General features: G+C 56.3%; 2 protein-coding genes across 2 annotated transcripts; one reads left to right on the top strand and one right to left on the bottom strand.

Annotated features, from left to right (window-relative positions):
* Positions 1-895: 895 nt before the first annotated feature.
* Positions 896-6,105, bottom strand: KLHL17 (kelch-like family member 17). Its single transcript, XM_006871699.1, has 12 exons — positions 5,913-6,105; positions 4,781-5,040; positions 4,574-4,695; positions 4,189-4,410; positions 3,820-3,936; positions 3,434-3,647; positions 2,612-2,756; positions 2,366-2,533; positions 2,026-2,114; positions 1,851-1,924; positions 1,408-1,589; positions 896-1,161 (listed from the first exon to the last, which is right to left on the bottom strand). Exons 1-12 carry the CDS (start codon positions 6,020-6,022, stop codon positions 933-935), a joined length of 1,932 nt encoding a protein of 643 aa, XP_006871761.1. The 5' UTR covers positions 6,023-6,105; the 3' UTR covers positions 896-932.
* Positions 6,106-7,891: 1,786 nt separating this feature from the next.
* NOC2L (nucleolar complex associated 2 homolog (S. cerevisiae)) lies at positions 7,892-19,882 on the top strand. Its single transcript, XM_006871698.1, has 18 exons — positions 7,892-8,037; positions 9,545-9,719; positions 9,805-9,942; positions 10,423-10,540; positions 10,664-10,754; positions 11,090-11,168; positions 11,246-11,356; positions 11,800-11,913; positions 12,103-12,291; positions 12,430-12,569; positions 13,341-13,452; positions 14,883-14,996; positions 15,219-15,320; positions 17,936-18,079; positions 18,170-18,283; positions 19,044-19,179; positions 19,444-19,542; positions 19,776-19,882. The coding sequence occupies exons 2-18, from the start codon at positions 9,711-9,713 to the stop codon at positions 19,880-19,882; spliced, it is 1,917 nt and encodes a 638-aa protein (XP_006871760.1). The 5' UTR covers positions 7,892-8,037; positions 9,545-9,710.
* The last annotated feature ends 487 nt before the right edge of the window (positions 19,883-20,369 follow it).

The raw sequence follows: 20,369 nt of genomic DNA, 5'->3' as shown, positions 1-20,369 counted from the left end.
CTAATGCAGAATCCTGGAAGACTGTTCCCCATGCTCCAGGACCAAAAGGCAATGTGCTTCCAATGTTGCTGCTGACATCTTTGCTGCTGCCAGAGTTCCTGGTCTCCTCTGCGGGGCCTCCCCAGAAACTTCCGCTATGTACTAGGGACACTAGGGTAAGGTGTTGGCTGCCCTAACTTCAGATGCTTCCTCCATGGACACCCTCAGTGGACCTCCCAAAGATCCCTTCCCATAGACCTAACCAGAGGGACAGGACAGCATGCAGGTCCTCCAGCTGTCCAGCCACCCAGGGACAGAGGTTAGCTGCAGCCCAAAGAGTCTGAGACATGTTTATTATCCAAGTCAGTGAGTATTGCTACATTGGGTCTGTGCACACTGATTGCAAAGGTGTGCACGTGGCCCCACTTAGCTTGGGCCCAGGAGACAGATGTGGACATGAGGAGGAGGCGCTCGGTGGGGAGGTGGGGGTCTACACCTGCTGAGGAGAGCCGGGTCTCAAGGCCCAGCTTGTTTGGCACTGACATGCTGGATGCCCCGCCCCAGATTCTCAGTTGGTGCCTCCAGGTCTGAGACTCTGGGGGCAGTGAGGGTCTCCTCCCCGATTACTGCTACTCCCAAGGCCAGGAGTGGACAGAAGGACCCCCAGGAGGGTAGTTTGGTCCCAAATATATGGGGTCCCAAACATTTTGAGAGTAAACAAACTGGCAGCTGGGGTGGTGCTCGCTGGGCAATAAATAAGTGGACAAGTAAATGAGTAAATAAATTAACAGGGACGCACACAGACATACCAACACACATACGTGGATGGAGGTGCCCAGCGTCCCTGGTGGAATGGCCGGGGACCCTGCCCCAACTTGTGGGGATGAGGGAGGGAGGAGCTGGGGCCGCCCGGGGGCTTAAGGCATCTGGGCGCCAGTGCAAGGCGCTGCGGGTCAGAGGCTGGTGGAAGACACAGACAGCGTGGGTGAGGAGGGTGGGGGGAAGTTCAACAGCTCCAACACGGCCACACCAACACTGCTGCGCCGCGTGAACATGCAGGACGCGGCCACCCACTTGTTGGTCCGGGGGTTGTACTTCTCGATGGAGTTGAGGCTGGAGCTGCCATCATTGCCCCCCACAGCATACAGCCATCCATCCATGGCCACTAGGTCATGTGTGCTCCTGAGGGGCCACAGGAGGGGGAGTGGGTACCAGTCCAGAAGCAGATCCATAGGGGCCTCTATCTCTGGGAGGACAGACCTGCTGCACGGGGTGAGACAACCCCCTCTCCCGCATGGATACCTCTCTTTTGGGGACCCCCATGGACATCACTCCAGGACTTTTCCTCCCTGGAACAGCCCCCATGGGTACCCCCAGGATACTGCCCACCCCTCCCCACCGGACATGAATGAGCCTGTGCCTGCAGACCTTCGAATGTTCATGGGTGCCACGCTCTCCCAGGAGCTGGCCTTGGGGCTGAACCTCTCCACAGAGTTGAGACAGCTCGTGCCGTCATTGCCCCCAGCCACATAGAGGGCGCCCTCTAGCACTGCCACGCCCGCTGAGCTGCGCCGGCTCAGCATGGAGGCCACGGGTGTCCACGCATTCACCTGCAGACAGCAGGGCGCTGAGCTGAGGGCCCTGCAGAGCTCCAGAGTAGGGGCAGCAATGGTGGGCTCGGTGTTTGGGGCAGCAATCAGGGATGGTAGTCCAGGAGTACGGCAGTTAAAACAGTTGTGGGGCAGTGGTCAGAGGAACTGTAGTCCGTGGAATAGCAGTTAGAGACTGGCCATTGGGAAGGGACAGTGGTTGGGGAAGAAGTGACAGTGGTTGGAAGGTGGCGGTGGTTTGTGGTTGGGCACACCACCCACCTGGGGCTCGTATTTCTCCACGGTGGCCAGATGTGAAGAGCTGTCGTAGCCGCCCACGGCGTACAGGCTCCCATCTGCGAGTGGAGGTGCCCCTGAGTGCCCACTGTGTGCTGGGGCCCCCCAGGGGAAAGGGGGCAGGCAGGGGTGGGTCGCATGCCAGCAGTGAGTCACCCACCAAGTGTGGCTACGCGTACATAGCGCCTCCGGGTGCTCATGGCAGCGATGGATGTCCACGCTCCTGTCAGTGGGTCATAGCGCTCGGCACTGCAGATGAAGAACTTTGCTGACCCCAAAAGTGGGTAGGGAAGCTGTCCAGGTCCAGAAGAGTCTTCAGGGCCCCATGGACAGAATCCCAGTGAAGCCCTGACCCCAGAACCCCACTGACTTGGACTACCCATTGATCAGACAGGGGAGGGCCTGTCTGGGCTGGAAGGACAGTAAGGGGCTAGAGACCTCTTAGTTCCTGGCTGGCCATGACCCTGTGGTCCTGGGCAGTCCTGGTCTGGCCCGCGCACCTGTTGAGGCAGGAGGCCCCATCATAGCCACCAGTCGCGTAGAGCAGCCCATGCAGAGGGGCCACACCCAAGCAGCTGCGCCTCGTGCCCATGGACACCTCAGGCTGCCACATGTTGGTGACAGGGTCATATGATTCCACAGTGGCCAGGTCCGAGGTTCCGTCGTAGCTGGGGAGGGCCCCGTTGGAGTCAGAGCTGAGCCAGAGGGTGCATGAGGAGCCCGACCCATGACTGCCCTGTGCTTACCCGCCCACAGCATACAGTCGGTTGCTGATGGCTGCCACGCCCACTCGGGCCCGGCGCGTGGACATGGAAGCCACCACGTGCCAGCGGTCAGTGCGTGTGTCGTAGGCCTCGCAGTCTCCATGGATGGCAAACAAGCTCCCACCACCTGAGAGCAGAAGGTGTGCCCAGGGATCTGGTGGGGTGGGTCATGCAGCACCAGGTCCTGGGGGGGCTCCAGGTTGAGATGGGGGCAGGTGCAGCTGGGCATGTGGTAGGGATCTGATGTGTTTGTGGCAGGTGCAGGGGTGTGGCAGGTATGGGGACAGGGGGTACAGAAACATGGTGGAGCTAAACTGGGGACAGGGTACAGACAGGGATGGAAGGGTGTGGAAACGGAACGGACCATGCTGGAGGCAGGTAGGTTGTGGCTGCATGGATATGGCTGGGGGGGAGGGGTGTGTGTGTGTGTGGCAGTGATATAGTGGGCACGGCGGGGCAGAGGGGATCACAAGAGTATAAGGGTGTAGCGAGGCTGCACAAGATGGTGACAGACAGAAGAGAAAGGTAGTGGAGATGTGGCAGGAATGTGGCAAACAGACACAGGGGATGTGGTGGTCACAGAAGAAGAGCCACACATGGAGATGTGGTGGGGACATGGTGGATGTGGGCAGGGATGTGACAAATGAAGGGTGGAGGTGAGATAGACACATGGGGGGGGTCATACTGTGGATGTGTATGGGGAGATGACAGGGGTAGGTGGGGACATGATGGTCACAAGAGGAGCTGCTGCAGGTGTGGAGAGATGGTGAGGATGCAGTAGGGACGTGGTAGGCATGGGCGTACCCACAGCAAAGAGCACTGGGCCAGCACCCTCACAGCGCCGTGGCCGTGTTCTACTGGTGCCCAGGACACCCCTCTGCTCAGGCAGCAGGTGGAACTTGAGGGCCTCGATGAGCAGGTCTTTGCAGTCAGGGTGGTGGCGCACCAGGCCCTCGGCATCCACGTGACCCAGCAGAAAGTCTCGGCTCAACAGGGGTAGCCGCACGCACTTCATCAGCTGAGGTTAGGAGGTGCTAGGTCAGGCAGGCCCTGGGGACACACGCCCCCTTGCTGGACTTCTCCTGAGAGCTCTCATACGCCTCTTCAGTCTGGCCCCAGGACCCTGATCATGGATCCCCTCAGCCACCTGTGTTCCCTTCTGGCCAGTGGACACCCAGGGCCAGCCTTACCCTAGGGACATGCTGCCTCCGTGCATCCACGTCATGCTTGACCCAGCTCAGGACAGCACGGTAGACATCCTCTTCAGAGGGCACATTCAGGTTGTCACTGGAGACCAACTCCAGCACCTGGGGATGGGGCCTTAGGCTAGGCCAGGTTGGGGGAAGGGGCCAGGGAGCCTGAGACTGCCTGAGGGGAAGCATCTGCCCGGCCAGGGGCCCAGTGTTCCTGGGGAGGGGCCAAGCAGAGTCCAGAACCTTAGATCCAGTTCCTGGGGTCTAGGGCCCAGGGCTGTAGGCAGAAGGAGGGTAGGTGGGATGGATTGGGTGTCAAAGGTGAGGACTGGGGCCCAGGGCAGGGTCTGAGGCTGGTGGTGTTACCTGCTTCAGCGGCAGCAGCATGAACTCCTCAGTCTTGGCCACGTCCACGAAGTGCTGCAGCACGTACCTGTGGGCTGCCTTGAGCAGGTCACTGCAAGAGTGTGTGTCAGCGAAGCCCCGGATGCCCAGGCAATTGGACGGGTCAAGCTGACTCAGCAGGAACTTGCAGCAGGCATCTCGGACACCATTCAGCTGCAGGAGGCTGGCAGCCGGGAGCAGAGTCTGCAAGCACAGGGACAGGAAGGAGGGGGGTGTAGGGCCATGGGACAAGGATGATGGGAGCCAAGGGGAACGTGGAAAAAAGACACAGGGGTTGCAGGAAGCACAAAGGGGGAATGGAGCCCTGGACAGAGTGTCACAAGACACTAAGGGTCTGTGGTCTCACCTGCACATTGCCCTCGCCCACTACAATCTCAGCCGTGTATGCAAACTGAACCAGCTGGTCCAACGCCTGAGGGTCGATGTCATGCAGTGTCACATGTGTCTGGCGGCTCTCACTCATCTCATCTGGGGACAGCAGAACAGGCTGGTCCTCGTCCGGAAAACCTGCGCCGATTAGCCCCCAGCCCCAAGCTGAGGGCTGTGCACTTACTTGTGAACATGGCATGGAAGTAGGGGCTGCAGGAAGCCAACACAACTTTGTGTGCTCGGATCTCCTTGGTGGCCACGTGCAAGACGATATCACAGAGGAGGCCTCGCTGCCTCATGCGGCTCATGGCTACAAATGCGTCGTGGTAGTGCCGTTTGGAGTTGTGGGCCACGCTGTGGCCCTCACGACTCAGCAGTTGCATGGCTCCCTCCATTGGTACTGTAGGCCAGGGCTGCCGGGGTCGCGCTCGCTCGGCCTCAGGGCTGTGGGGGATGGCTGGTCAGGGGTCCAAGCCACCCACTTTGTCCCCTCTCCCAGCTCCCACCACCTCCCAGCCCTGTGCCAGACCTGGCACCCACTTGCCCTGTGCTGCCTCTTATGTCCAGAAGCCCCCCTGGAGCCTTGCCTTATATCTCTTAGAGTACACAGATGGACCAAAGTCCCTCATGGACCTGGTGCCCTGGCTGCTATGCTGCCAAGTCCCCTATGCCCACGCTTCTCTTGGGCACCAAGGCCCCTGTGCCCAGGCCCCGTAAGAACCAAGCTCCCTCAGTCCTCTGAGTCCTTTGTCCATTGATTGTCAGCCACCCTTTCTGTCCCCACCAGCCAGCTGGCTCCTCTGGAAAGGAGTCTGTCATCCTCAGCAATGCCAGGGGAACAGGACATGCATGAAGGGTAAAGGTGGTCAGTACGCAATGAGCCGTGCTCTGAACCCAAGCTCTTCCAAGCACACTGCACCCTTATTCTGCATAAGGATTGTCTGAGTCTATGCACCACCCAAGGTTCAAGGGCAGTGGGGAATGAAACAGGCCTCTGCAGACTGCAACACCGGGGGCTGGATGACTGCCCGCACCCACATGGTCCGAAAATGAATGGAAGGGCAGAGGTACAGGGGAGCTGACCCCAGAGATGAGGACCCGGTGGCATCTTGAGGGCAGTGAGCGATGCAGGCAGACCCTCCATGGAACGGGGTATGCGGGTACTGGGTCTCCAGAGTAGGATCAGCGCCTCGTCCCCTGCCCTTCTCTCCTTCCCTCCAGGTCTCTCCTCCCGACCCGCACTCGAGACCTCCTCTAGCCACCTCAGTGACCCCTGGGCCATCACGTCCCTTTCACGACCTCCCGGGCCCACTCACGCCGGCGGCTGCGGTGGCGGCTGCGGTGGCGGCGCCTCGGGCCCGGGCCCCGGGCTGCCGTGCTCCGGGCTCTGCGTCCTGCCGGCCGGGCGCTCGTTGCGCGGCTGCATGGGCTCGGTCTCCGGACCTACAGACAGACTGAAGGACTCACGGATGCTGGAGGACTGCTTGGCGGAGGCAGCCGGCTCGGAGTTCGCTCCAGCTACTAGCCCGCAACCTGCTGTTTCTCGGCGCCGCCCGCCCCGCCTCTGCAGCAGTTTCGGATCCTCCATTCGTCACCGCGCAGGGGCTCCGCCTACTGTCTTCCTCCTCTAGGCGGCCTCGGCGGCACCGCTCGCCTCCAGCTCCTTAGACCATCGTCCCCGCCCGCCATCTCCATCTCTTGAAGTCACCCTCCCTCCCCTTCCTTGGGGAAAACACGCCCGTGTTACGCCCGTTATCGCTTCTTACAGTAGGTTCGGGACAGGACCTGAACCGGCTAGGAACTCCTCCACAGGAAACTCTGGGCAAGACCTATGCCAGCTCCCAGCCGGTTCCCAACCCCTTTGTTGTTGTTAAGTGCCTTTGAGTGGATTCCAACTCCTAGCGACCCTGTATAGGGTTTCCAAGGAGCGGCTGGTGAGTTTGAACCACCGATATAGCGGTTCAAACCGACTCGCTGTTCATTGCTTATCCTACAGCGCCACAACAGGACTCCTCCCAACCCCTGTTGTTATTGTTGTTGTTAAGTGCCATCGAGTCGACTCAGACTCCTTGCAACCCTGTATAGGGTTTCCAAGGAGTGGCAGATAAATTTGAACAGTCTACTTCGCAGTTCAAACCAACTTTGCGGTCCAGTGCGTTCTCCCACAGCGCCACACCTCCTCCCAATCCCTAGCCCTTGACTTTCCAAACTATGAGTCCGGATCCACTGGACATCACTTAACAACAAAAAGTACTGAGCTTCTCTCCCATTGAACGCTAGCTCCCTGGTGTGGGCTAGTGGGTTCTGTGGGCTATCGGGTTCTGTGACGTGGTACATTTAGGCCACCCTCGTCCCACCTTCCCTTTCCAAGACCACTTCCGGCCTCTGGGACTTTGCACCTGCTGTTGGAGCAGACAAACACGAGGGGAAAAGATCTACCCCTCTCTGACCTGTCTAGAGGGGGCTCTCGGGGTTGAGGGCTGATGACCCCTCCTTGCTGCACCACACAGCCCCCTCCTGAGTCGCTGCTACTGGCCTTTCTCACAGGCACGGCCTGGCTTCAAGGCAACATTTTGAGGGAGGTCTGTCTGTTTACATCGCTGCTGTCTGTCATTCCTACTGGGTCGGTGGCTTTTTATTATTAATTTGTGAGAGCTCTATGTATATTATTCTCTTTGTTACACTTTTCCTGCACCAGGTGACACACGTGCTTCCAGAGTCTTGGTGGGGATCAGACGGCTTGAGGGGGAGGCCGGATCTGGGCTAACAGGCGGCGGACAGCGATGGGCAGGCGTCCTGATTCCATTCCTCACAGAGGACGCTAACCGGGCCCGCAGAGTTGTGAGAAGTATTTCAGGACTCATCCCGCACTCAGCGGATGTGTGCGGATGCTGTGACTGAATCGCATGCATGGCACCTCGCTGCCAGCTGAAGGTGGAAACGTAGACACCCTCCAGCCTGGAGTCCGCTGGCTCCAAGGTCCTATAACCTCAGAGTCAATCGCGGGGCGGGGCGGGGCGGGGCGGGGCGAGGCGAAGTGCCGGAGGAAGTGCGGCAACGCTTTGCATTTTGGACCCGGAAGTAGAGCGCACGCTGCAAGCAGGCTGGCTGGCATGGAGACGGCGCGGAGTCGGAAAAGGTGAGTTTGAGGGTTCTAGGACCTCTTGGGCGTCCGGCGGCTACGGGCATTCAAATGAACTTTCCGCATCCCTTTTCGTGCTCCTGGGATGGCGGGGTGAAGCAAGCCGGGATGGCGTGCTGCCGTGATTGCGACATTGTGACCCACAGGCGCTTGGCGGAGCTGACGGTGGATGAGTTCCTGGCTTCTGGCTTTGACTCGGAATCCGAATCCGATCCCGAAGGCGCCCCGGGAGCGGAAGTGCGAAAGGCACAAGGACTTGCCCGGAGCTCGCAAAGACCAGGCGGAAGCCCCCCGGCCAGGTGAGCGGGGCGGCGCATTCTCCCACGGAACGTACGTAGGCGGAACCCTTTCGCTTATACCCGCCTCGGTTCGAGGATGCTGGCCTTCCCTGGGACCTTGGGGGTAAGGCCTAGAGGCCTCTCAACTCTACCCCAGTTTCTTTCAACTTTTTCAATTTCTTACTTGGTATACGATGAGCCCTTGTTTTGTGTCAGATTTCTATCTAAATGGTCGTCTTGCATTACTGGACTATGTGAAGTATCTGGTTTAGAGAATGTTGTCTAGTTTTAGGCTAGGGATCAATTCGAAGTGTACTGGGAGAGGGAAGTGCTTTGGAGTGGAAGAAATGAACAGAAAGGGCTAGAGGGATAAGAGACAGTTCGGAAGAAGGATGGCGTTGCATTGTTACATGGAGGAGGCAGGTTGTGGAGGTAACATTGGAGTTCAAGCTCAGACTGTAAGCTACATAGGCAGAAGGGACAGAGAAATGCAAGGATTGTGAAGTTGGAGCATGTTTGATGTGCTTGAGAACAGTGAGAGCTGAGTGTTGTGGAGGGGCTGAGCAAGAGAGCATTGGAGATGAACCCGCAGAGATGTAGAGGGACCAGGTCTTAAGGCTGTAGGTTATCAGCCGTCTTGGTAAAGTGGGAAGATAGTTGGAGGTTTTTGAACAGAGCAGTAACATCATATGACATAAAGGGTCCTTTGGGTGCTATTCTGGAATGAAAGCTGGGAACTTGCTGGAAGGCCACTGTGGTGTTATTGTTAAGTACTGTCAAGTCATCTCTGACTTACAGAGACCCCATATAGAGTTTCCGAGAAGCAGCTGGTGGGTTTGAACTGCCAACCTTGTATTTCACAGCCCACAATGTGCTGAGCCTACAGTGCCACACTAGGCGTCCAGGGAGGCTGCTATAGTAGCTGAGAATGTTGGTGGTTTGAATCTTCAGTGATGGGAGAGACGTGTGAGAGAGAAGTTTAAGGACAACTCAGGCTTTTTCATTCAAGTGCCTGGAAGGATGGAGTTAACAGCTTAGGGGGAACAGAGTGTACATAGAATGAGTTTAGTGAGATGGGGAGTTCAGGACAGGAGCCCTGGTAGTGCAGTGGGTTAAGCATCTGACTGCTAACCATAAGTTTGGCCTTGGAAACTGACCAGCTGTTCTGCTGGAGAACGATTTGCAGGCCTAGAAATTCTGTAGAGCAGTTCTGCTCTGTTCTATCAGGTTGCTGTCAGTCAAAATCCACTCTGTGGCAGTGAGATTTGAATTTGGAGTTCAGGATGCGAGTGTGTGGGTTGAATGTAGTGTCAGAGGACATGTGAAAAGGTGTCAAGAGACCGTCAGGTATATAGTCTGGAATTGGGGAATTGTGCACCCTAGATTGTTGGCTCCATACTATGTCAGAACAAGCAGACTTACTCCTGTAGTTTCCCAGACGGTCGCAAGCAGGCAGTTTGGTGGGGATAGGAATCCCCCTAGCTGACTCTGATGACCCACTGGGTTTGCTAACCCTTTGCCTTCTCAGTAGGCGGAAAGGCCATGCTGCTGAGCATAAGGACCAGCTCTCTCGGCTAAAGGACAAGGACCCGGAGTTCTACAAATTCCTGCAGGAGAACGACCAGAGTCTGCTGAACTTCAGCGAGTCAGACAGTTCTGAGGATGAAGAGGAGCAGTTTCACTCCTTGCCCAGCATGCTGGAGGTGAGGGGACTGGGTAGAACTGAGGGAAGGGAGTCACCTGTGACCAATAAGATACATCCCACCTTGGCCTTCTGTGCCTGCAAAGGAAGCAAGCGAGGAGGAGGAGGAGGAGGAGGATGGAGCGGAGGCTGGGGACAAAGTCCCTAAGGGACTGCAGGGGAAGAAGAGGGATTCAATCCCTGTGACCCTCGCCATGGTTGAATACTGGAAGCAGTCAGCGAAGGTAAGGGGTGGGGTGTGGACACTTGATTCCCCTCATATAGTTTTTTGGGGCTTCACAGGGGCCCCCTTGAGAGGATCCTTCCCTGATGTACCAGACTGGCCCCAGGCCTGCCCCTTCCTTTACAGAGCTGTCTTCTCCGTCTCCTCTCGGGTTCTTGCTGCCTACAGTTTACTGAGGCTGGGTCTGGGTTTCTCTGCTTTGTTAGTCTAGGGAATAAGGGTCCTTATTCTGAGGGGTCCACCATGATCTCTGTGAGAAAGATGATGGGAAAGAGAGTATCCCATACCACCTGGGAGCCGGCTATGCTCTAAGAGCCAACCTCTCATGTCCTGCCCTCTCGGAAGGTTCTGGTCTCTGGCTCAGCCACCCTGGCCCCCACCTCTACCCCTACGTCTATTAATGTGACTGAGCCAAGGTGCCTTTCTCAGGTAGTTCCATGAGCTCTGTCAGCTTCCCTGGGTCCCCTTGCCTCTCCAACAGCACCTCACACCAAAGCTGTTCCATGAGGTTGTGCAGGCGTTCCGAGCAGCTGTGGCCACCACTCAAGGAGACCAGGAAGGTGCCGAGGACTGCAGATTCCAGGTTACAGACAGCGCAGGTGAGCTGGGCAAGGGTCCCTGGACGCAGGTTCTCCCCTGTGTGTCCTTTGTCTCAAGAGCAGACCCCAGGGGCATTTGTGTCTCATCGTCCACTTCTCCACACGCTTCTCCCTCTCTGGCAGTATTCAACGCTGTGGTCACCTTCTGCATCAGAGACCTCCTCAGCTGTCTCCAGAAGCTGCTCTTTAGCAAGGCCCCAAAGGACGCCACCAGGTGAGGGGGTTGGTGGCCCTCTGGACATGGCATGCAGACTCTGGGAGAGGCTGGGCTGTGGTAGGTGGTACCCTCTTTCCCTTTTTGAGAAGGGTTCTCTACCTGGGATTCCTTGGGGGCCTGGGGTGTGTTTCAACTTTTGAGTTTTGCGCCACTATTTTCCCAGCCTGGACTTAGCTTCCTCCTCTCTGATGACTGAGTCCCATTCATTCACCTGGCCCCAGCCCTCACACTGCTGCTGGCCTGTCCCCTCTGGGAGTAGGGGGACGCTGGCACAGGAGGGTATCGATGCAAGAGGTCACAGAACGGGGCGGGGGGGGGGGATGTCTCCGCAGGGGGGCACCACCATCCAGCAGCCCATTGTGGGGGAAGCTCCGTCTGGACATCAAGACCTACCTGAACTCCGTCACACAGGTGCTGACTTGTTGAGGCTGGGGGGAACCCAGACCTGAGATTGGGTTTGGGCCTCACTGTCCCCTGCTGCTCCCCAGCTGGCCAGCTGCCTGACGGAGGCGACAGTGGCGGCGGCTGTGCTTCAGCACATCAGCAGCGCAGTGCCATACTTCCTGACCTTCCCACAGCAGTGCCGCGTTCTGCTCAAGGTGGGCTGGCCTTTGTAACCCAGACATACCCCTGCACACTCCCTGCTCGCCCCATCTCAGCCTCTCCTGGCGGCAGTCAGGACATCCTGCCCTCACCACACACACATACACACAGCTCACTTGCGTGGCACTTTCCAACACTGACAGAACCACTCGAGGCTTGCTTATTGTGTTGCAAGGTTGTGAGCTGACAGGGTTCACAGCACACATATGCGCTGCCCTTGCTGGCGGGGGCGTGAACTCTGTCTTGAGTATCTGTTTCCCTCTGACTGGTTCTGACACTGCTCATGGTTGCCTCCTGGGGTGCTTTGGAAAGTGCTGTCCCCAGGAGTGACAAGAGACCACTGGCCTCAGGTGGGGGTTGGGAGTCTGCTACCCAAGGAGGGAGGAGAGGAGCTGCCAGGTGGAGAATCTAGGTGGGTGATGACACCTGCCCTCCGCAGAGGATGGTGGTCCTGTGGGGCACTGGTGAGGAGACCCTGCGTGTGCTGGCCTTCCTGGTTCTTGTCAGAGTCTGCCGACACAAGAAGGATACCTTTCTGGGCCCTGTACTCAAGGTAGTGAGTGCTACGTGACTGGCCTGGGAGGGCTCTCCGCTGAGGGTGGCAAGCCTCCTGTGTGGGTGGTACCTTCATCTGGCTGCAGCGCCCTATACCATGACCTTCTGGTGTGGGGATACCTGGGGGGCTGGAGACTCCACAGGGCCGCAGGAGCACAAGACCAACCTTGACTGAGTTCTCCTGCAGCAAATGTACATCACATATGTGAAGAACTGCAAGTTCACGTCCCCCAGTGCCCTGCCCCCCATCACCTTCATGCAGCGCACCCTGACAGAGGTGCTAGCCTTGGACACCGCTGCTACCTACCAGCATGCCTTTCTCTACATCCGCCAACTTGCCGTCCACTTGCGCAATGCCATGGCCATGCGGAAGAAGGTATGGGCTGAGTGGCAGGCCTCAGGCATACTAGGGGCATAGCCCTGGATGGGGGGCGTGCAGTGGGACTCTGTGCTGGAGAAGAGGGCCCCTCATCCCACTTGGACTCTACTAGTGATTTGTCCTCCCTGTGACCAGGAGACGTACCAGTCTGTGTACAACTGGCAGTTTGTACACTGCCTCCACCTGTGGTGCCGTGTGCTGGGCACCCTCTGCCCCAGTGGGGCCCTGGAGCCCCTGATATACCCCCTCGTGCAGGTCATCATTGGCTGCATCAAGTGAGTCTGGACCGGGGCTGGGGTCCTACTGGCATGCTGAAGGTGGGGAGTTAAGAGTTATACCAGGCATCCTGGAGGTCAAGGGTTGGGGTGCTGAGGGGTTTCCTGGGTATTCAGCATTACACGGATGTCTGGAAGACCAGGAAGGGTAAGTTCTCCACTGATGTTTGGGGTATATGTTTTAGTAGTCCCTGGGGAGCACTGGGGGCAGTCTTTGGTCTCCTGGACACTCCTAATGTCCTTGTGGGTAGCTGGACTTGTCATCCGTTGTGTGCCAGCTACTCCTGTTGGCCCCAGCCCAACAGGAAGCACGTAGGCATCCTGGGGACTTGTGAGCACTCTGGGGTCATGTGCCACGGTTGGACATAAATGTTCCTGGCAAGCCTTGATTTTGATCCTCGCAGGATGGGATGAACCTATAGCCAGAGCTTGTGTAGCCGCTTGTTCTGTGCACCTCTTGGCCAGGAGGGGGCACCCGTGTTCCCTAAAGAGAGACACCTTGAGGTGGATGGGTCTGGGAGGTGAACCTAGAAAAGCTCTGATGGCTGAGGCAGGGAAGGGGGAGACTTGAAAGAGTTCCTCATGAAAGTGGAATTGAGGTAGAAGTTGGGTGGGGGCCCCCAGGGATTGAGGGGGCCAACAGCATCATTGGAGGGGAAGGATCCCCATGTAGGTTTGGTGTAGTGGGGGGGGGGGAGCTTGGTGGCAGAAGCCAAGTAGACCTGCCTCACAAGCCTGGGGGCCTCTCACCCCTTCTCACCCCCCTCCCAGGCTGGTCCCCACCGCCCGCTTCTACCCGTTGCGCCTGCACTGTGTACGTGCACTGACGCTGCTCTCAGAAAGCACGGGCACCTTCATCCCCGTGCTCCCCTTCCTCCTTGAGGTGAGTGTGTGTGTGCGGAGGTGGGGGTGTACCCCTTCTGTCTGCGACATCCATCGTCACAGCTCTGGGCCCCAGCTCAAGCCTCCCTGCACCCCAGTGTCCTCACCTGTCCTGCTTTGTGGATTCTGTGGGACTGTGAACAGCCCCCCTAGTGCTGCTCAAAGGTTACGACCAGCCAGTACCGACAGCGTTGTGTTAGCCTGAGGGCAGAGTTAGCTGTGGTTTGAGCTTGGATAGAGTCACAGGACTCAGATGCCCAAGCCTGCCTGGGTGCTGGTTTTGCCCGTGTGGATCTCTTCCTGTGTCTGGTGCATGTACTTGTGGGCATGTGTATATGTATGAGCTATATGTCTGCCTGTGTGTTGTGTGTGTATGGTGGACATGAGAAGCTGAAATTCGAAGCTGAGTCTCCCCAAAGTGAGGCCTGGCTAGCCCATTTCCAGGAATCTCTTATCCCTCTCTGGGAGAGGCCTCAGTGGTCACTGCATGCCCACCAGGAGGTAGGACCATGGCTGTGGTGTGCTGCCCCACAAGGGGCAGGGGAAGGAGGCAGAGGAAACTCAGATTGTGCCTCACTGCTCCCCTCCAGAGGGCTGCTGCGGCTTGGTGCTGTTAACAGCCTTTAGAAACGACATTCTCCTGGTGGTCACCTCGGAAACTCTTGAGTGCCCAGTCTGTAGCTCTTGGCTCAGCGCCTCTACCGTGGCCCCCACCCTGGATTGGTCTTTGTGCCTGTGTTCTGGGCATCACTTTCTGTTTGTGCTTTTCTGCCCACTGTCTCCCTGAGCCCTGGTGCTCTCCCTCCGTTCCTTCCTCTTTCTTCTTTCTCTGGTCTCTCGCTTCCAGGCAGCGCTGATGGGGAGGGGTGGGCAGCCCCCTGCCAGAGCTTGATGCAACACTCCCAACACAGGCTCCCCTCCAGAAGAAAGTCTCCTGCTTTTCCCTCTCTCACTGGCAGGCAATTATAGACCCCAGCCCTCAGGTCAGCTAGAGAAAGGGTCATCCTTGCCTAGGCACGGTGTAGTGCACAGGGAGACATACGGCTTGTTCTTTGAATACAGGAGCGTAGCCAGCATAAATCCTTAGCTGTGAGGGGTCTTCGCCCACCATACACAGGGTCTCCCGGTTGTGGGCCGTTGGATTTAGGGGAGTACCCAGGTTCAGAGCCCAGGCCCAGCTACCTGTGTCCCAGCTATGCTGCGGGAAAGTTCTGGTTCTGTGGACTGTACATGTACCCCTGGGCTCATCCTGCTTGTTGTCAAAGAGCCTGGGCACCACTCTGGATGAGAGGCCAGACTCTGGGAAGTGTGGGGCTCAAGCAGCCATGGCGGACACTCTGAGAAGACAGTAGTGGTACCATTCGGGTTCTGTCCCGGGGTAATGAGCTCCAAGCAGCAGACGGCAGGGCCCTGAAGCTGCTCGTCTGGCAGGTTTTCCAGCAGGTCAACTTCAATAAGAAGCCGGGACGCATGAGTTCTAAGCCCATCAACTTTGCTGTGATCCTGAAGCTATCCAACGTGAACCTACAGGAGAAGGCATACCCGGTGAGGCTGCAGGGGTGGCCTCTGGGGTGCTTGTGTCCTGCCTACCCCACCCCGACTTACTCTGTCATCCTCCTGCCCACCTCCTGCACTGCTTACCTCAGACCCACCCCGATCCTGATGTGCCCCTTACACCCTGACTCCTGTCTTGATGGCCCACTGTTCTGATGTGCCTCCTCTACCTGCCCTGACGCCCATTGCCTGCCCTCTCTGATGTGTTCCCAGGACGGCCTGCTGGAGCAGCTATGTGACCACACCCTGGAGTATCTGCAGGGCCAGGCCCACAGCATTGCCTTCCCGGAGCTGGTACTGCCCACTGTCCTACAGGTCTGTGCTCGACCCTCACCCCCCAACTCAACCAGCTCAACCAAGCGGCAGGCTGGGTTCCCGATGTGTGTGTGGGGGCACCCTCCACAGAACACTTGTTCCTATAGTTCTAGGGAGACTCTGCAGGGGCTAAATTGGCCATGAGGGCTCTCTGGAGAGCAGGCCATTCCCCAGTGCACCCCTGCCGTAGCTCTGGGGGTGGAGTGAAGGTGGGCTATTACCTGTGCTCCAGATGTTGGGGTCAGTCTCATTTTCCTAGTGCTACAGGGTCAGGGCGGAGATTCTCCCTCCTCTCTGGAGCCCCTCCCCATGTGGATTCCTTTACCTAGCCTAAATGGTTTCCATCTCATGGAAACCCACACCCAATTTCTATCGGGCCCTGGGGAGCTACAGAATTAGCTCCAAGAATCACAGGCCATTGCTGGAGAGGTGGGGGGCTACTGCTTACACCTGAACTGCGCATGATACTCAGTGGCCCATCCAGACACGTGTATGTATGTGTGTGCATATGTGAGCATGAGCCAGCACAGTACACAGTTGTATATATAGAGTCACATATGAACATACACAATCACACACTTACGTGGACATGTACAGTCCATGCGCACACTACAATCACTGGGTCACGCTTACATAAGGGTAAGTCCAAAAGTATTGCTACGAGGGTTCCAGTTCATACATGCATGGGTTTATTCCAAACAAAACATGTCTGTGATTAGTGGACAACTGTAGACACATTCTCCCAGTAGTACGCTGCTTGTAAAGTGCTGTCAAGTCATTTCAACCCATGCAACCCCGTGTAGGGTTTCCAAGGAACAACTGGTGGCTTTGAACCGCTGACCTTGTGGTTAGCAGTCCAGTGCTTATCCTACAAGACCACACCAGGTCTCTCTTATCTGGTTAGTACCTTCATAAAAAGGATACGTTTTTGTGCTATGAAAAAATAGGATTTTGAGGTCAGGGCTTACATCACATTTTTAACAAAGGTCAAGTGGACATCTTCCCAAATCATTAAAACCAGGATATGAAACAAGGATATGAAAATGCTGCCCCAAATAAAACAATAGTTTTTAGATGGCAGAAGAATGTTGGAGTCAGGAAGCCCTCAAAGACAAGAGAGGGAAGACCGTCAGCTTCGATGAATGAAGAAACTATGACCGACATCCAGAAACTGCTGGGAGAAGACCATAGACTTTCCATGATGGGATAGCTGTTGAAGTTGGGATCAGGGCTCAGTATTTTCAATTCCAAGCAGACATCTTGGCCTCAGCAAGCTCTTACCTCATTGAGTATCAGAAGTGTTACACAAAGCTCAAAGAGCTGAACTTTTTTACCTCAGACTTTTAAGCAACAGCAAAACTAGGGAAGATGATTTTATTGAGCCAGTTGTCAACAGGCAGGCTTTGGATTTAGGAGTAGGACCCAGAGAACAGAGTACAATCAAAACTGTGGCTTCTCGGGATCTTCTGGGTCAGAGTTAAATTCAGGGAGGCAGAGGGATCAACTCAGGAGATTATAACAGTGACTGTTTTGGGGGATTCCAAAGTTGTAATGTTGATAGATTTTCTCAAAAGACACATACATGATGATCATGGGGGACTTATAGGAAGAAGTTTTAAGGAAATGGCAAACTGCATTGATGAGAAAAAGGCCAGGAAGTTATCAGCAAAGGACTTGTTTCCATTACTACCTTGCACCTGTTTTTTCAAGCGCAGTCCTTGGAGAATTTTGGTGGGAAACCATACCCCACCCACCCAACAATCCTGATGTTGTCCCTTCAGACTTCGTTGTTCTCTCAGTATTCCACATTTAAAAGGAACACGATTTGAGTCTCATGAGGATGCCAAAACTGCCATTTTGATGAAAAGCTCAAATTTTGGGGGGAAGGGTTAAAGAGATGGAAACAGTCTTCCAAAGCCTATAAACCTGATAGAAGATGTGTCGAGAAAATAGCTTCACGTTTTGGTACTTTTAATCAAGGTTTCTGTGATTGCTTTCACTTACTGGTAGCGTAGTGGTTACGAATCGGGCTGCGAGCCTTAAGGTCAGCGGTTCGAAACTACCAGCCGCTCCGTGGGAGAAAGATGAGGCTTTCTACTCCCGTAAAGATTTACACCCTCGGAAACCCTGTACAGGGTCGCTATGGGTCAGAACCGACTCGACGGCACTTAACAACAACAACTGTGGTACACAGATGTGTTGACACACAGTTACATACTATTGACAGTCACACTGTGGGTGGCCAGTAGCCTCAGCGACCAATGACACCAGGAAGTTGGATATCTGTTTCTGGACCTGAGGTCCCAAGGGACCATGAATGAACAGACAGGGTCAGTGGGTTTTGGTAAAAGACCCAGCGATGGGTCCTGCAGGCCCAGGGGTTCTCTCAACTGCTCAGTTCCTGCCACTTCACTGGAGCAATCCCAACAACACCCAGGTGAGAGACATATTTATGGAGGGTGGACCCCTCATGCCCTCAGCCTCTGAAAAGGACCCTCTCCACAGGCTTGTTCTACAGTACACACACTGATGTGCTATAAGATAGGACCCAAATCCCATTTCCTGTAAACCCCTTCCTCCTAGATGGGGGCAGACTGACATCCCTCTCTCTGCAGCTGAAATCCTTCCTGCGGGAGTGCAAGGTGGCCAACTATTGTCGCCAGGTGCGCCAGCTACTTGAGAAGGTGCAGGAGAATTCTGAGTATGTGCGCCAGCGTCGCCAGGCCATCTCCTTTGGTGTATCTGATCGCCAGGCCGTGGTCAGTCTGCAGGTTGTGGGAGGAGGAAGGGTTGGGACGTCTAATTGGCTTGACAAGGGCAGGTGTGACTGAGTCATCTCCACCCCCCAGGATGCCTGGGAGAAACAAACCCGAGCAGAGGGGACCCCACTCATCAGGTACTATGGCCACTGGAGGAAGCTTCGAGACCGGGAGATACAGCTGGAGATCAGCGGCAAAGAACGGGTGCGCAGGGGGTGGCTGACGTGGGGCAAGAACTCCCCCCACCCTGGGTGGACAGTTGCGGTACCCTATGTAGTGCCAGGTGAGGCAGGCTCCCCTGCCCCTTCCATCCTGGTGCTTGTGGGTGGGTGATGAAGCAGAGACCAGCTGTTGGCCTAAAGAGATGGGTGGCCCTGTAGAACTGGACAGGATAGGGACTATGCCAGCTGGTGTTGCCTTTCTAGGCCTAGTGGCCTTGTCACTCAAGAGGGGGACAACAAGATGGGCTTTGCCTTGTGACACTAGACCTGTCAGGATGGGGGGATGACTTCGTGTGACATGTCTGTGTCTGTCTCCCTGTCCTGGGTGTGACAGCTGAGGGAGTTTGAGGGGAAGGGGGCTGTGACTGGGCCTCTGGTGAGTTGAAGAGTATCACATTCATGAGAGGGAAACCTGAGTGCCATGTGTACGTCAAGTAGAGAGTATGCTCAGGGGTCCCCTCACCCACCTGGAGGAGCAGTCAGCTAGGAGAACTGATTGGTACCTTACTGGGACCCAGGCCTGCTGGGTTTTCCACCAGGGCCTGGGGGAGGGGAAAGGAGGGACTAAAGCTGGTCTAGGGAGGGAGCAGAAAGTGGTTATGGTCAGACTGGACCCCTGCCTTGTGTTTCCTGAGAATCTCTCTTTCTCTGATGATCCTGCTGTGGGGCAGCAGATAGGAGAGTGAGGGGAGTCAGGGTCAGCCCTGCACCCACTCCTCACACCTACTGTGCTGGTCCTTCAGCTGGAAGACTTGAACTTCCCAGAAATAAAGCGGCAGAGAGCCGGGGGCAGAAAGGAGGAGGACCGGAAGGAGTTCAAGGACCTCTTTGACCTAGACAGTGATGACGAGGATGCCACTCCTAGCCTCTCAAGGACAGGTATTGGGGTGGATGCTTCTCGGCTACCCCTAGCATCCTTAAGGAGTAGGGACAGGTGGGCCATGGACAGACTGGACACCTCTCCCCAGTGGCTGTCGCCGTTGGCTCTTGCCCCACCTCACTGGCCTCTTTCTTTGATTTGAAGTTGGGGGCTCTGTTCTAGGCTTCCCTAGCGTGGGAGTTCTGACCCCAGGGCAGTTGTGTCCTCCCTACAGCATAGTTTCTGCTTAGCCAAGCACTCTGGCCTTTCCTCTTGCCTTTCAGGGACACCTGGATCCCTGAGTGTTCGGCAGAGGGCAGAGGAGGAGAGGGATGAGCAAGACAGCAGCAGTGGCAGCATAAATGATGTCAGTGACTCTGATGGTGAGTGTTCCAGGCTGGTGGGACCTGGAGTGGGCCAGGGGAAAGGCTGTTCAAGGGCAGCTCCAAGTGGGCAGATCTTAACTACCCATATCCCAGGAGGCCAGCCCAGCTGCTCTGGCAGCCAGCACAGCGGCTCCGATAAATTAATTAGTGCCATGATTAATTAGTGATGAGTAACCTCCGGGCTGGCTCCTCCTGATAGAGCGGGATTTATGTGGCCTCACTCCCAGCAGATGGCGGCGCAGACACGGAGGCGGGGCTGGATCCCCAGGAACTGTGGCAGCTGGCCCAGGGGCCCGAGGACCAGCTTGAAGACCTGCAGCTCTCGGAGGAGGACTGAAACCACCACCTCCAGCAGTTGGCAAGGCCATAGACTGTGGACAGGACTTTATTTTTACAACATGAAAAACCAAATGTACCAAAATTTGGGGCAGAAACGCACACCGCAGAGCCTGCCCACTGTAGCCCCGCTCCCCACCCCCCCCCCCACTGCGGGAGGAAGGTACCCCCTCCCGGCAGGCGGTGCAAGACCCCAAAGTAGGACCAACCCATTCCAGGGGAAGTGGGGTCTGGCTGGAGCCCACATGATCCACGGTGACCTCTTGAGTCTCCTCCTGTCTTTGGTTTGTCTGTGGGGACCCCAGACCCAGTCCCCAGGGAACTGAGGCACAGGCTGGCTGTTCAATTCTGCAGCACCCCCAAGTCTTTGGGACTTGTTCTTTTCCTAAGTCATATTTCCTCATTGTTAAAATGTCTGGTTCTTTGCATCCAAATCCAAAAGGAAAATTAAGCTGGGGGCAGGGGGGTGGTTGCAACAGAGTTTCTCA

The sequence above is a fragment of the Chrysochloris asiatica genome, unplaced genomic scaffold (assembly GCF_000296735.1).
Source record: "Chrysochloris asiatica unplaced genomic scaffold, ChrAsi1.0 scaffold00173, whole genome shotgun sequence".
Taxonomy (NCBI): Eukaryota; Metazoa; Chordata; class Mammalia; order Afrosoricida; family Chrysochloridae; genus Chrysochloris; species Chrysochloris asiatica.
Note: the sequence above shows the minus strand (reverse complement) of the source record. Positions and strands in the feature narration are given on the sequence as shown.